At 35.9% G+C, this 17,053-nt stretch overlaps 1 protein-coding gene across 2 annotated transcripts in view; it reads left to right on the forward strand.

The window, feature by feature from the left end:
* PIK3C3 (phosphatidylinositol 3-kinase catalytic subunit type 3) overlaps positions 1 to 12,845 on the forward strand; it is a 127,758-nt gene extending 114,913 nt beyond the window's left edge. For both annotated transcript variants that reach the window (XM_025365428.1, XM_025365430.1), the window contains one exon: positions 12,492 to 12,845. In XM_025365428.1, the coding sequence (XP_025221213.1) occupies positions 12,492 to 12,506 (15 nt within the window). In that variant the 3' untranslated portion in view covers positions 12,507 to 12,845. The remainder of the gene's footprint in view (positions 1 to 12,491) is intronic.
* Positions 12,846 to 17,053: the final 4,208 nt, after the last annotated feature.

The following is a 17,053-nucleotide window of genomic DNA, read 5'->3' on the forward strand; positions in this document are numbered from 1 at the left end:
AAAACCCATTTTAATTATGAATTACATAATAAGAATGACTTTGAAAATGGTTAGCCAATGGAAAAATGAGGCTGCTTTTTTCTTCTGTGCCCTCACCTTCTCTCCTGTGAACACCTTCCTGGTGTTACACATTCACTTAATGATTTGCCTAATCTTCCAAGCTCAGAGCTTATCTGCTTTGAATTTTTCCTCAGCCATTGACCAGTATCTCACCAAGCCGTGTTTGTTTCTTTAACCTTTTTAACCCATTTTTTTTAAACTTTGTCATACCTAGGTATTTGCAGTTTCCTCACTGCCTAACAACAAAGTCCAATATCTGGCAACTTGAGGCTTTCCAGAATATTGTGTTCTGTTCTGCTTTCCGAGCTGTTGTCTAATACTCTCTTTCTCTAAATATTTTTTTCTGTTTCATCATAGTGACAACTTTGCTGCTGTCATTTCTTTAGCCCAGAAATCACCCTTCTTAATAATGTGTCTTCTGTAAACTTCTACATGCCAAAATCCAATCTGTCCTCCAAGAGCTCTTAATGCTGTTTGATTCATCTCTCTCTAAATTTCCATATATTTTCTACATTTATTATGACTTGCACTTATGTTTTTCTTTCTTTTTTTCCTTCCTGCCACCCCTCGCTTTTCCCAAGTTAGCTGATGTTTTGCTTTTTATTATAGATATTTAGATTCCTAGGGCTGGGCACGGTGGCTCACGCCTGTAATCCCAGCACTTTGGGAGGCCGAGGAGGGTGGTTCACGAGATCAGGAGATCGAGACTATCCTGGCTAACACGGTGAAACCCCATCTCTACTAAAAACAAAAAATTAGCCAGGTGTGGTGGCGGGTGCCTGTAGTCCGAGCTGCTTGGGAGGCTGAGGCAGGAGAACGGCGTGAACCCAGGAGGCGGAGGTTGCAGTGAGCCGAGATTGTGCCACTGCACTCCAGCCTGGGCAACAGAATGAGACTTCGTCTCAAAAAAAAAGGAAATAGATATTTAGATTCCCTTATAACTCCTCAGATACAGACTTCCTGAAGGCTGGGCTTTGTCTGTCACTCACCTTGTAGTACAATGCCTTATATACTTAAAAAATGTTTAATGATCATAAAGGAATTCTTGCCTCTAGATGTTAGCTTGTACTCTTTTTCTAGCTCAATAAAAAGGTGTTTTTCTCTGAACACCAGTCTTGATCATATTTTTATTACAAGGGCCACCTCAGGGTCTGCTTCATGGGTCGTTAATTGGAACCAATCATTTGTTGAGAATAAATTGTGATTCAAATAGTATGTGACTTGTCAAAGTCAACCAGCTTAGCTAATGGTGGATCTTACTCTACATATAGCAGGGCAGAATATTTTAGAGCTATAGGGGAAAAAAGGCCAGAGAGATATCATGACTACTTGACAAGGGAGAAAACCAAGACTTAAACCCAAATCTTTTGACTCCCATATTTAGTATTTTTTAAACCAGATCTTTTCAATGTCTTGCTTATCACTATACTACGTTAGTGTCAGTGAAGCTTTTCCTGGCCACAGCCCATCTCTCTGTGTGTACACCTTATTTTTTTTTCTTTTTTTAAGCTCAACTGGTTACAACATGCTTGCAGAAACTCTTAACTTCTGTGTCTTTGCATTTCTATAGCAGGGGATTTACTCATCGTAGTTGGTCATTTATATTTTATCTTACTCTGTCTCTATCTACAAGTGTAGAAATATCTCTCCTTCATGGGTTTTCTTTATTCCATACTTAGAGATTCTGGTTTTTCTCCTTTATTTTCCTGGGGAATTATATAATGGAGCTAAAACTCCAAACTTTAAATTAGTGCTGCTGGCTAACACTCATTTCAGCAATCTGTAGCTACACAAGCAACTCCAGACTTAACAGCTGAAAAAGCAATAATGGTTTGTTATTTCTTACTTAGGATGCTTCAGTCAGGAACTTAGCTAGAGCCCAGCTATGAGGTTTCTTTGCTTCCTGTAACGTTAACTGGCTTCACTCCTTCAGCTGTATTCGACTGGTAGTTGGATTTGTCTTGGACCTCCACTCGCTTCACTCAACAGGTCTGGCCGTTAGGTGTTCTCTACATGGACTATCTCTCTCCACTTCCTCTCGCATCATTTCAGACTCCAGCCCAGACTGCTGCTCTACAGCGTGACTGATTTCCCCAAGAGGATATGAAGGCAGAAGTGGCAGGCCTCTTAAAATAAGTCCCAAGGGCAGCCCAGATTCACGTAGAGAAAAGATACAGTCTGCCTGTTAACGGGAACAAAGGGTTGCATATGCAGAAAAGAGAGGAATTAAGTGTAGCATCTTTGAAGATTTAACTGCCACTCTGCTAATGTGCTCCAGCTTAAAGTTGAGCCTTCAAGTTCTGTAAAATGAATTAGTGGCATGCTTTATTTTAGTGGTCTAGTTTTGAAATTCTAATGTTAATTTGCATAAGATGCCCATTTTGCTAGCTGGATCCAAAAATAGAAGGACTGTTTTTCTTAATTATCTTTATGAAAGATGGAGGAGAAAAAGAGGTTGATAATAAAGTAGTAGTTTTTAGGGGACCATAGTATTATTTAGGGGAGCTGCTAATAGAAGGACTTTGGTTTACCAAAGGCTCTGGGCCTCAGTTTTCACACCTATAAAATGATTGACATTGAGGTTAAAACATCCAGTTTTGATATAAATTTAATGTAATGTCAAAGGTTAATTGCTTTACAAAGCTAATGTTGACTACTGCAAGGTTTAGTAAATGAAATCTGCCTCTCCCCTCTCCCCATCTTAAGGATGGTTACATTGTGAAAGTTGCTGAGAACTCTGAGTTATTGGCATGTACCTATTCTTCTATTTGTAGAGAAAATGTAATATGAACGGCAAAACGAATTGGTAAAATTGCAATGGGCATGCTCTTAAATTAGACATTGGAGGGATCATTTTATACACATTAACAGATTATTATAATTCTTGAGAAGAAACATTAAGTCTGTTTCCTAGGTTCCTGTTTTCTAGTTCTTCATTGAAATAATAGATACGATATAGAAATCCTGTAAGTAACATGACTTTAGCCTTGGTTGTTACAGGCTCTTTTGGACTAGGATAGATTGTCGATAACCTTGATAATCAAGGTTATTGCCACATGAAAATAAGAGTTAAGAACAAATATTCGAATTATTCTAACAGTCTAAGGATTACCATCTTCTTAGATTTGTAAAAGTGGAGGTTTATTGCAGCATGAATATCTATGTAGATGAACTTTTTAAAGATCATTTCTTAGCTCTCCACTTCATAATGATTGACATAGTGTTTGGGACAATAACAGCTTCACCGTTTATTGGAATGTATTTCATCCAATGCTTCCCCATTTTTAATTAAATAACCATTACTGTGATAATACAAGTATGTTTTAGTGTTATCCCTATTTTATAGATGGGAAAACTGAACCACATAAAAAGTTGTTTTCAGCCGGGCTCAGTGGCTCATGCCTGTAATCCCAGCACTTTGCAAGGCCGAGGCAGGCGAATCACATGAGATCAGGAGTTTGACAGCAGCCTGACCAACATGGTGAAACCCTGTCTCTACTAAAAATACAAAAATTAGCCAGGCGTAGTGGCGTGCGCCTGTAATCCCAGCTACTCAGAAGGCTGAGGCAGGAGAATCACTTGAACCCGGGAGGCAGAGGTTGCAGTGAGCCAAGATCACTCCACTGCCCTCCAGCCTGGGCAACAGAGTGAGATTCCGTCTCAAAAAAATAAATAAATACATAAATAAATACATACATTTTTTTTAAAAAGTTATTAGTTGTTCTAACTTATCAGATTCAGTTCTTTTTTACCAGAACTTGAAAATGTTCGTGATATTTCTTAGATTTCCTTAAATATATAATGTGTGCTCCAAAATAAGAGTTACCTATAGATGTTTAATTTTACTGGAACTTGTTTAGGCACTGAAGCATACATGGGATACTAAATAAGGTCTTAGCTTCATACAAATCTTTTCAAATAACAATTATAAAAGCATAGTTGTTTCTTAATCTCTGGAGTTTATTTTCTCTTTGAAACTCACATGTCTACATATATTGTCTAAGTATTGATACTAATAAATCATATAGGCATTCAAATTCAGATGACTAGCATCTATTTTTTTGTCACTTGTAGCCATCTATTATAGTGATGCAATATTGTTAATCGATTTATGGTAATTTTAGTACATTCCCATTAATCATTATGGATAGTAGAACCAACTTTTTAAAAAATGGGAGTAGATTGATACGTACTTACAAGAATTACAGGTATTTCAGCATAAAAGAAACAACATTCAAAAAGAAGACTAAGAATTACTAGACACAACTCTTGTATCTAAACGCTACAAAAGCTTGTTTTCTTTCATCATGCAATTCCTTAGGAAGAGTGGAGATTAAACACTGCAATATTTGTTGCCTAGCAACACCCACACGTTAGTGATAAAATTTTTCCACCGGAAATCACTTTTATTTTGGTCATTGTCTTTGAAATTGCGTCATTGTAACCCATCTTTATGCCAAAATGATCTTTTTTGGCATCTTGCTCTGTTGCCCTCCCCCCATTGGAGTGCTGTGGTGCAGTCATGGTTCACTGCAGCCTTGACCTTCTGGACTTGAGTGATGCTCCTGCGTCAGCCTCACCAGTAGCTAGGAGTACAGGCATGCTTCACCATACCCAGCTAATTTTTAATGTATTTTTGTATGGAGATGAGGTTCCACTATGTTGCCCAAGCTGGTCTCGAACTCCTGGCCTCAAGCAATCCAATCCTCCTGTCTTGGCCTTTTGAGTGCTGGGATTACACGCGAGCCACCACGTCTGGCCTTGATCTTTACAGTGCTTTCGAGTCTTGTTATACACGGGAAAGATAGAGGTCATATAGTTTGGGTCATGTACAGTTGCACAAGTAGGCCTTTCGATGGTTATCTCTCACACTGCAGTCCATTTCCTATTTCTGCCTTTCCCTGTCATCCTTCCTTTTCATTTATTGATAGTAAAAATCTTGAGGAAGGGGTGTGGTTTCCAGTAATGTTAATACATACTATATCTAATTAATTAGATCTTGGCAGATTAACTAGAGACAGAGGTTTTTGTTTTTCATGATGACAGAAAAAAATAATAATAATAACGAATAGATTGGGTTCAGAAGGTTCAGAAGTTCCTGCTCAAGATACTAGGAACATAGCACTGCTGTCCATTTAAAGGGAATCCTTACTTAGCACCTGTGGTGTTCAAGGAGGAAAGCACAGATCTAGGCAGAGAGACACCTGATTCTATAGTCACTCATTCTTAAGTTAGACACCAGTTACCTTTAGCTCGAGGGAATTCAACTGTATATATTACGGGGTATTTCAAAACAAAACAAAACAAAAAAGAAAATGGAAGGAGGAAAATGGTTTGGTTATTCTGCTTGAATTTCCCCTAAAGAATACATGTCCTCTAAGGAATGTGACAGTGGCTCTCTCAAAAGTGTTTCAGATATCAGGTGCCTCTCATGCATAACATGGCGTCTTACTATGCTGAATGTGATCCCAAAATTGAAAATTCTGAGGCTTGGTATCTATATCATAGTTTCTAAGTGCAAACCATTTGCTTAACCAACGAAATAGGGTTTTCTTGTGTCATTGATGAGGGAAAAGCTTCCGATTTTGGACTTTTAAGAGATACAGGTCTCTAATGTGCTGCCTCCTGGAGGGCTTTTCTTGAGTAATTTTTTTTTTTTTTTTTTTAATTTGTATTCCTGTTTTTCCTTTCTGTGTTGACTTTAGCACCTAAACTCAGTGTAGAGTGATTTCACTTTATCTGCTGTCCTCTTTCATCTTTAATAAGGCAACTTTCTAGGTCAGTGAGTGACTCTCTTGGTTTTCAGAATTGGAAACTAAGACCATTCAAGATCATTTCTCCTTTTATTTCTCTAGGTAAAGTACAAGCATTTTCTGTGTTCAGAGTATGTATAAAAAGGTTTATGTGTATATTCACAGCACCTGTGACAGTTAAGAAACTGGTGTTAACGCTTCCATTTTTTAGTTACTTGAAGGTCGCTGTTTCGTAGGTCAGTGGAATTTTGTTTTTGCTTTCATTTTTAAGCCTTTGAATAGTAAATGGAACAATAGTAAATGTTTAGATATACTTACAACCCTAGTCTGTTAGTCTTAAATAAACCATAATGTATTTTCATTTGATGAACTTTGTTTGAAATTTGATCTTACATGATACATTAGCAAAGCTAGTTCTGTTTTAGGACCATACATAGCTAATACTCTTTTTGGAAAAGGAGAACTATCACACACAGGAATTTTTGTTTATGTTTTTTTCTTTAATTTATTTAAAGTCCTGACTCCCAGACTTGTAGTATAATTTTGGTTCTTGATTTCAGGTGAACAGATAAGTAGAAAATAAACTATACCTTAATTCTTTAATGAGAATATAGTGCCCTTTAACAAACACATAGTTGCCTTTAATAATAAAAATATTGATAAAACCCTAATTCATGAATTTATTCTGGCTGTAAATATTAAGTGGCATTTAATATTTAGCTGTGACATCGATACATAAGTATGTAGATACAAAATAGGACTAAACTATTGCAGATTTAAAGCATTACTAGCACTCGTATATTATAAATATAAGTACAGATCTTTTTATATGTGTGTTTTGTTTTTATAGCATTACTTTATTCATACTAACTTTCCATTCTTTTTTCTTTTGGTGACCCACTTTTGCCTCATATTCTCTCTTTGTACTTTTTGAACTTCCCTTTTTATGTAAATTGACCACTAACACTGAATTCCTTTTTGCAAATTGAAGCTCTTTCCCCTTTCATGTTCCCTCTTACGTGCCAGATTAGAGAACATGAATGCTCTCTAGTTTTAAACTGTGTTTTACTTAAGTACCTACCCATACTTCCCATGAGGGCGAAAGCCATGTAGCCTTGAGTACGCAAATAACCATGTGCAAAGGTAAAAAGTTCATGTCACGCAGTATATGTAATTCATATAGTCTCCCTTTATATTTAGTAGTTCTTTTACCGCTTTAAACAAGTGTGACTCATTTTATAATAACTAAAATTTGTTTGAAACACCAGGTTTTATCCTAGTTTATAGATGCAAAATTATGACCTAAAAAGAAAAGAAAAATCATCATTTCTGAGTTTCCATTTATAGGGACCTCATTTTATAATTAGGAATGAAGAATAGCAGTGTTATATATTTCAGTGAACAAAACAAAAAGTATTGATTTTGGGCTCAAATAGAAATTGCTTTAATCTAAAACAGATTATTTTTAATTTAGTAATTAATTTTCTACAGAATGAGATGATTCCCTTACCAGTGGCTTAAATAAATAATGTAACACCAATATATCACACACAGCTTCTTTTTATTTTGTGTCCCGGATCTAATTTATTTGAATTTTTCTTGGCAGAAATAACAACAGGAAAAAAAATCATTAATAGCAAAGTATAGAACATTTAAATGTGCCAGGAATTATGTAAAGTTCTTTCTCTGCATCAACTCTTAATTCTCACACTTGTGAAGTAAGTGCACCACAAGGTGTGTTTTACAGATGAGAAAACTAAGGTTAATAGATGACAAAACCCAGATTCAAATTCAAAATAAAATATTTTGAGTCCCAGATCTAGTCCTATATTTATGAGTAATTATATGTAAATACATAACATGCATTTGTATATATATGTATTTTTATATAAATGTTTATATATAAAATATTTAGTAACTAGTGTCTATTTCCAGTCACCAGCTGCATTAGCCCTTACCAAGAAAGTCAGCCTGTCCTTTGAAGCCAGACTTTGACTTCTCTGTCCTCTGTGGCATCTTATTCCATCAGAAGTCTGTTTCATCTGCATTGAAAATCTGTTCTCTAGTGTAGTCACCTTCATCAGTGATCTTAGCTAGATTGTAGATAACCTATGTGCAGTTTCTCCATCAGCACTGGCTGCTTTATCTTGCATACACACACACACACACACACCCCCACACACACACACACCTCAAAGCCTTAATTTATAGACATGAATAGCTTTTGTTATGAGTAGTGAGTTTTTAAATTTTTAATCTTTTAACTTTTCTTAATCTTTCACCTACCCGTCAAAGAAAGAAAAAGTCAGCTGTGCAAACAGACAAGTAAGTGTGATGTATAAAGGAGTCGCCAGGAGCTGTTAATCCAAGATAAATAGGATAAATGTGGGATAACATTTATTTTGCACATTGGCCAAAACTAGTCTTGAATTTCATTGACCCACCTGTGCTCTCTCGTTCCACTGCAGTCAGCATTGCTGCATAACTACCCATTAAAACCCATGATATTTAAAAAACAAAGAATACAGGCACTTGCTATATGACAAATGTTTGCAAGTTGTAAGATTAATTATTGTAATAGCAGGAGTCAGCAGAATGCCCCATAATTTTCAGCCCAAATGCCTTCAGTTGATTTCTCATTCATACAAATTTAATTTTCTTATCTTCTCCAAAGAAGATTTTTAAACACTTGAATGTCATCCTTGATAGGGTGAATCCTTGATTCACCTTGGTGTTTGCTTCATTAACTGCTTTTAGTAAGGTTAGTTTTATACTGTTGTTTTCTTTCCCTCTGTGTTCTGTCAAACCCTTTTATAAAAATTCTTCAAATGTACAGTAGTTGAATATTTTGGGACTGTCTCTGCTCTATGTTTTTTATTTTTTATTTTTCCCTAAAGACACAGACATTTCAAAATATTTGGGGAAAAAAAGGCATACCTTAAAGATTTTTTGAGCTCAAGTCCAGACCACTGCAATGAATGACTTCTTTGTTTTCCCAGTGCATATAAAAGTTATGTTTACATGATACTATGAAGTAGCATTATGTCTGTAAAAACTATGTGCCTATCTTAAAAATATTGCTAAAAAATGCTTAACAGTCATCTGAGCTTTCAGTGAGTTGTAATCTTTTTGTTGGTGGAGGATCTTGCCTTGATGTTGCTAGCTGTTGACTGATCAGGGTGGTGGTTGCTAAAGGTTGAGTAGTTGTAAATCTGTGAAGTTTGCCACATCAGTTGATTCTTCCTTTCACAAAAGATCTCTCTGTAGCATGTGATGCTGTTTGAAAGCATTTTGCCCAGAGTAGAACTTTTTTCAGAATTGGAGTCAACCCTTTCAGAACTTGCTGTTGCTTTATCAACTAATTTATGGAATATTCTAAATCCTTTGCTGTCATTTCAACAATGTTCAAAGCCTCTTCACCACGAACTGTTTCCATCTCAAGAAACCACTTTGCTTATCCAGAAGGAGCAACTCCTCATCTGCTCAAGTTTTATCATGAGACTGCAGCAATTCAGTCACATATTCAGGCTCCACTTCTAATTCTTGTTCTCTTATAGTTTCCACCACATCTGCAATTACTTCCTCTACTGAACTCTTGAACCCCTCAAAGTCATCCATGAAGACTGGAATCAACTTCTTCCAAACTCCTATTGATGTTGATATTTTTACCTGCTCCTATGAATCTCAAATGTTGTCAATGGCATCTAGAATGGTGAATCCTTTCCAGTAGGTTTTCAATTTGTTTTGCTGAGATCCACCAGAGGAATTACTATCTCTGGCAACTATAGCCTTACAAAACTTATTTCTTAAATAATAGGACTTGCAAGTAGAGTGACTCCGTGATCCATGGACTGTAGAATGGATGTTGAATTAGCAGGCATTAAAACAACATTAATCTTTTTATATATTCCATCAGAGCTCTTGGATGACTGGGTACATTGTCAATGAACAATATTTTGAAAGGAATCTTTTTTTTCTGAGCAGTAGGCTTCAACAGTGGGCTTAAAATTTTCAGCAAACCGTATTATGAACAAATATGATGTCATCCAAGCTTCTGTTTTATTTGTAGATCACAGGCAGAGTAGATTTAGCATAATTCTTAGGGGCCCTAGGATTTTCAGAGTGGTAAATGAACATTGACATCAACTAAGTCACCAGCTGCGTTAACCCCTACCAAGAAAGTCAACCTGTCCTTTGAAGCTTTGAAGCCAGACACTGACTTCCTTTAGCGTGAAAGTCTTATGTGGCATCTTATTCATTAGAAGGCTGTTTCATCTGCATTGAAAGCCTGTTAGTCACCTTCATCAGTGGTTTTAGCTAAATGGTAGATAACTTGTGTGCAGTTTCTTTATCAGCACTGGCTGCTTTACCTTGCACTTCTATGTTACGGAGATAGCTTCTTTCTTTAAACCTCATCAACCAACCTCTGCTAGCTTCAGATTTCTCTTCTGCAGGTTCCTCATCTTTCTCAGCCTTTATAGAATTGAAGATAGTTAAGGCCTTGCTCTGCATTAGGCTTTGGCTTATGGGGATGTTGTAGCTGGTCTGGGCTTCTATCTAGACCACAAAATCTTTCTCCATATCAGTAATAAAGCTGTTTTGCTCTCTTACTCGTATATTCACTGGAGTAGCATTTCAATTTCCTTTAAGAACATTACTTTGCATTTAAAACTTGGCTTTTTGATGCAAGAGTCTTAACTTTTGGCCTATCCGAGCTTTTGATAATCTTTTCTCACTAGGCTTACTCATTTCTAGCTTTTAATATAAAGCCAGAGATATGCAACTCTTCCCTTTCACTTGATCACCTAGAGGCCATGATAGGGTTCTTAACTGGTATAATTTCCATACTGTTGTGTCTTAGGGATTAGGGAGGCTTAAAGAGAAGAAGAGAGATGGGGGAATGGCCAGTTGGTGGAGTAGTCAGAACACATGTAATATTTATCAATGAAGTTCGCCGTCTTATGCAGACACTGTTCGTGGTGCTCCAAAACATTTACAAGAGTGATAATGAAGATTGCTGATCACAGAGCACCATAGCAGGTGGAATAGGAACAAAAAATTTTGAAATATTATGAGAATTACCAAACTATGACACAGAGACACAAAGTGAACACAAGCTGTTGGAAAAAATGGCTCTGATAGACTTGTCCAAGCAGAGTTGCCACAGGCTTTCAATTTTTTAAAAAAGGATCTGTGAAGTGCTGTAAAGCTAAGCATGATAAAACAAAGTATGCTGGTATATTAGAAACCTTTGGTTCTATAGCAACATGTTTGTCATACATAGACGCATACATGTGTACATGTGCGGTTTTTCATTGCTTCCAAATTACTTCCAAGTTATTTAGACTCCCTCGTATGTCAGTGTAGACCCTTTGCAGTTTGGCTTTTACCTGCACTTTCAACCCTTATCATCTTCAGAAACCTTCAAAAATAACCTTCTTTGTAGCTCTGATGATTCACCCCCGCTACCTCCAGGCAATACACCTCTTCTCTTTTCATGGAATGAGTTCCCTCCTATTTGCCCAACTTTTGAGTGTGTGTAAGTGTGTGTGTGTGTGTGTGTGTGTGTGTATGATTCTGTCTATATTAATTTGGTCCTCGGGCGTTTTGTCTTAATTTGAGATTCCCACAGTATCTGAGACACTTCCTGGCACATAGTAGGCACCAAATAAACATGTGGTTTTATATGAGTGCCAAGTACCATTTCTTTAGGAAGTTGATTTTCTCTGATAATTGCCTTTAGTAAAAATATTTAAATTGCTTCTTAAATTCTAAACTACATTGTTTTTATTCACACGAAAAATAAATCTTGCCGTATTTTTTCTAGAGTGCCACTTTAAAATGTATCAGATTAAAAACCATCAGCATCTCAGCATTTTTCACATTTGTACATGTATACATGCATGTGCAGACACACACAGACACACTTATCAGCAAGGTTGTTTGCCTTCACTTTTTCTCTGAGTAATAATGAAGTGAAGGTCTTAGAAACAGAATTTTATGACATGTAAACAGCATTCATAATTCCTCCAAGAGAATGCCAGTATATTTGTATCAAACAAAAAGAGCAGGAGTTATGGATGACTCAGTGTATATTCAACCAAACAAAGAAATCTTCGTTGATTTTATTCCTACTGGGCATATCTCAGTATTGAACACCATTAATAGTGTTGGCCTCAAAACAGCTCTTCACTAGGCCTCTCTTCTTCTTTCAGGACTACTTCCTTTGATTTGATTTCCAGACCATTTCTGGAATGAAGTAGTTGCACTCTGGAATAAGCTACAGGTTTTCACAGCCTCTCTCAAAATGTGGCACCAAGAACCAAGCACACTATTCACAATATTACTCATCTAAATCACTTTAGAATTCAGTGGAATGTTTGCCTTCCTAGTGCTGGGTGAGATGACTTTTGCTTGTCTCATGTTAATTGCATTCATCTTGAGCTTACAGTCAGCAAACACCCTCTACCTGAATTATTTTCTCATATAAACTGATTTTTAAGTGAAGCCTCAGGAATCCTATATGGTATAGTTAATTGCAGTCCTCTTGGTAGCATTTAACAAACTAATTTACACACTTTTTATTTTATTAGTAGTCTTTTTTAAAACTAGACTATTGTTTATCTTTGTGAATACTTAAGTATTTTCTGTTTGTTTATTTCTTTTTAATTTTTGTAGTACTGGAGAAAATGAAACTGGGAGTGACGCATCAAGATGCTTGGCTCAATAAGAAAACCACGTTAGGAGCAACCTATGTATATTGGAGACTTCAGAGTAACCAGCAAGGAAGAGAAAACTTAATCGTCAAGTTATCATATTTTCCAGATATTACATGGTACCTGAATTCTACTTCCTTGGATGTCATTGCTTAGATATAGTCCCGAAGGGTTTGTTGTGAAATATTGTATATATTTTTTCAAATGTATACATTGTTAATAAATTAAGAAATGAGAAATATTCTTATTTATTTACATGTTATGAGAGTTCTGGAGGAAGTAATATGTTGAAATAGCAAAACAGTTTAGTTTTTGAGTTTAAAATGTTATGTTTTCCTCTTATATCTTCATATCAGGACAGCAGTAACCTGAATTTAGATTGTCACAATTTACAAGTTTTTGTTTGTTCCTTCCTTCCTCTCTCTTCTCCCACTCACTGTTGTTTGTTGTTTTTTCCTAATTTACATGTTTAAAGTTCTACTTAAAAGTTTTCTTCAAGTTTTTACATGTTACGGCTCATTCTTTTGCAGTTCAAGAATTGCTTATATTTTTAAAAGATATTCATTTTCTCTTATACATAATTGATTTTTTGTAAACTACAGTTCATAGTTCTTTTAGCTTGTAAGTATGAATATAGTAGAATATGAAAATGTGGCTATTTAGATAACTAGCCAAAAGGTCGTCTGACCACCAGTTTTAGTATTGAGCGTAAGATATTTTTATAGATTCATGTAAGGCAATGTAAATTGTCTTTCTACAATAAAATTTTTTGATGCAAATTTAGATTTCAGAAACTTTTTGATGCTATAAAGGAACTGAGGAACAAAAGGCTTTTTGAAATAGCTCACCTAGACCTGTTAATGTAATATATTCTTTCTGAGTTAACCAAATTAATTTTTTGTTTTTTAAGACTAGATCTAATCCCTCTAGCTTTTTTGCTGAAACTTTGGGGAAAAAGAACAAATACAGATATACAAATGATATGAACAATATAGTAATAATCTTTTGCAACTTAATATGTTACATAGTCATATGACTTGGTCTTGGAAGACAAAGAATTGTTTTGGTGCTGAATAAATATTAAAAATCAAGTGACAGAGAAAATGAAGGTAAAATTGTGGCACAGTTTCAGAGAGCGCCATTAATGATAATGTGTATTTGTCTCAAATTCTTAGCCCTGAGCTTGCCTCTTTAGAGTGGTGTTACCAGCGAGAGGGCAAGCATGTAATTAAGAGACACTCTAGAGGCATATGGAATGTGATTTGTATAAAACATACCTGCTGATTAGAAAAATGGTAAGAATGAAAATACCTTTATACATCATCTTAAGAGAGCGTATATCTAAACTAAATGGGCAGGCTTCATCCTCTACCTTTCTTTTTCTTTTCTTCGCGTGTTTATGTCTTTTTTGTTGTTCAGACATTTTTATCCCTCTGCGTGCTCATTCTTGTAGTTCCGTTTCTATTGGCACTTCCTCCAAAATTTTTCTCTGAATTACCTTTGTTGAAAGTGACCTTTCTTCCTTGTGAACTCCTACACTTGCATCTCCTATTTCAGGGTTTGGCATACTTTTTCTTTAATGGGCTAAGAAAGTAAGTATCTTCAGCTTTGGGGGACATATGGTCTCAATAGCATCAACTTAACTCTGCTAACTGGAAGGCAAAAGTGTATCATCTTACTCAGCCATAAACTCCACAGCACTCTGCATAGATAGGAGCCTGTTTATAAGGAACTCAACAAATAATTCTGACACAGACATGAAATTCTCTAAGGGCAGACACTGACAACTAGTAAGAAAGGTTGATCATGAGTAACTTTGTATTCAGTGCCACCTTAGCAAGAATTGTAAAGAGGATAAACCTTTCTAGGAAGGGTGACGCGTGCTGGGTGAGGAAGGAGCATCTCTCAGGAGGGTAAACAGTAGCTGTGGATTTGCTGAGAGATTTTGGCTGTGAGTGACAAGCCTATATCAAAAAGAAAAGTGACTTATCAATCTCAGTTTTTATTGCTCAAAGCAATTCTTCACTCCTAATTTTTCCAAATTCCATTGTTTTTACTCTTTAGAGCTCTATCCTGAGTGTAGTCTGCATGTTTCTTTATTGTCATTGCCATGTGACTTCTTTGGTGACAAGTTCAGTAATATTTCAAGCATGATGTTTGTTTTGAGTTTGAGAAATGTGTTTGTGAGGGCACATCACTTTAATTAAAAAGTGTGAATACCATGGTCATTAAGTTATTCAGAGTGAGATTTCTGAGTGGGGGAGAGAGAATGTAGATGGCAGTTATTGAGAGTGGGGCTATAGGAAAAAAAGAAGAAAAGTATGGTTAACATTCCCAAATAAAGGGTGATACAGCTTTGCTTTTTGCTGGGGTTAGCAAAAATCATTCTCCATATGCTAGTTTTAGATGTTCCCCAGTTCATTTGTATTATTGAGTTTTCAACTGGGTATATATTGTTACAATAGCGGTCAACATGATGTAGGGGCTCGGTATTACATGTCAGGACTATATTAATTGCTTCATGTGCCTTATCTCATTATTCTATGAGATAGAATTATCTCCTCATTTTTTAGTTGCAGTAATTGAAGTTTAAAGCAATTGAATCATCTGCCCAAGAATAAGCTGCTGGTGAGAGCACAGTTGGGATTTAAGTTGAGTTAGGCCCCAGTGATCACAGTCTTGACTGTTAAATTCTTCCAGCCTTCATTTTTCACTGAGATAATGGTAATGATAGTACTGACCTCTAATGTGTGCGTTTGTGGGTGTGTGGTCCATTCAGCTTTAATCCCCAGAAGACAAGACTTATTCCTTTTCTTATTTTTGGTCATGTTTTATTTTTCCATTGCTTTTAACAGGATTACCAAAGGCACACTCAGTAGTCAGTAAACACATTTCTAAGAAAGGTGTTGTGTCATCATGCCACATATTCATACTTGCCTTGAGTTGGAAAATATATCATTCAGTAAAAACATACAGGTAAAATAAATCTTGCCAATGCAATTGTTAACCTACAATCCTAATATACCTTAAGTATATCCTTGCATATAAATATAACATTGCCATTTAAAACGATAAACCAAGTTGAGATTCTTAGGAGCATGTTGTAAGTAATTACTAATGTTTGCTTTATTTTAGATAGATCACACACCTTCAAATAAAAACTGATATGGATTGAACACCCTGAGAATAAACCTTAGTGCCAAATGGAAAATAATTTTTTACAAGTAAATTTGAAGAACAATGTGGACTTTCTATAATTATATACAGAAAATATACTGATTTACCAAATAAGTAATTTTGATATATTAATATTTCATTTATAAGAATGCATACCACCTGATCCAGGATGGGAGCAAGGAACAGAAAAAGAACATTAGGTAAAAATGAAAGAAATCTGAATATAGTATGGAGTAGCTAAAAACAAACCCCCAAAAAAAGGAAAAACAGAATAAGCCTTAGAAGATAGTGAGCATCCCACTTGGGTGACCACTTACAGAAGCTGAGGTGGGACCCCTGCATCTGATAAGAGGTTGCACTAGACCACAGGAACCACATTCCACTATAAGAACTAGGGTGGGACTGGACATGTCAGAACCTCCTGGGACCTCTATTAAATGTGCACATTCCCAATCCCCACTCCTGAGCAGCTAAATCAATCTGCAGGTGGGCCTTACGAGTTTTCCCAGGGGATTCCGATGCCTGCTAGATTTAAACAGTAGATTAGATGTTAAGTTTTCCTGTAGTCCAGAGGTTCCATAGGCCAGTGTCAGGGAACAGGGGTCAGGGCTGGGAAGGCATTAGAACAGAAGATATATTTGAGGCTCTGTTACGCTGGTCATCCAACCCAACCACATATCTCCTGTTATATGCTAACCTCATTTTCTCTTTATTGTCTATAGTGGCATAAAATAAATTTTATGTAGCCAAAAAACCTAACAAAAAGCACTTTTCTGTATAATGAGTAGTTTATTTTAAGAATGGGTACTACGTAAATACTGGCAAGTGAAAGTTCATTTTGTTCAGTGCTATGGGCTGGTGCGTTGCATTTCAACACTAGCTTCTTAATTTTTATCTACCCTGAGGGTAGATAACCCATATTCCAAAATGCAGTATCATTTTCATTTACTGTTAGTAACATTTTAAGAAATATGTAGTTTCTAAAACTTCATATACTTTATGTGGAATATGAACAACTTTAATATGAATAGTCTAGAAAAAAACGTTTTTTTTAAGGAAAAATTGCCACGAAATCATGAGCTAAGTCAGTGATTATTTTAAGCCACTTAATTTTGAGACTAGTATTTCATACAGAAAAAGCTAATACTGATATCACATGCTAATTGCGTATAAAACACTAGGAATGTCAAAATAGAACATAAGAAAATGAATCTAGTGGACCCACTGCATAGTGTAACTTTGGGATGAATTTAAAAGAATATTTAAGTCACAGTCAATTTTCTGTTGGTCTGATTTTACCAAATAACCCCCTAAATAAGGAGTCTGATTTATCTAAAATAGAAGTTA

Source organism: Theropithecus gelada, chromosome 18 (assembly GCF_003255815.1).
Source record: "Theropithecus gelada isolate Dixy chromosome 18, Tgel_1.0, whole genome shotgun sequence".
NCBI lineage: Eukaryota > Metazoa > Chordata > Mammalia > Primates > Cercopithecidae > Theropithecus > Theropithecus gelada.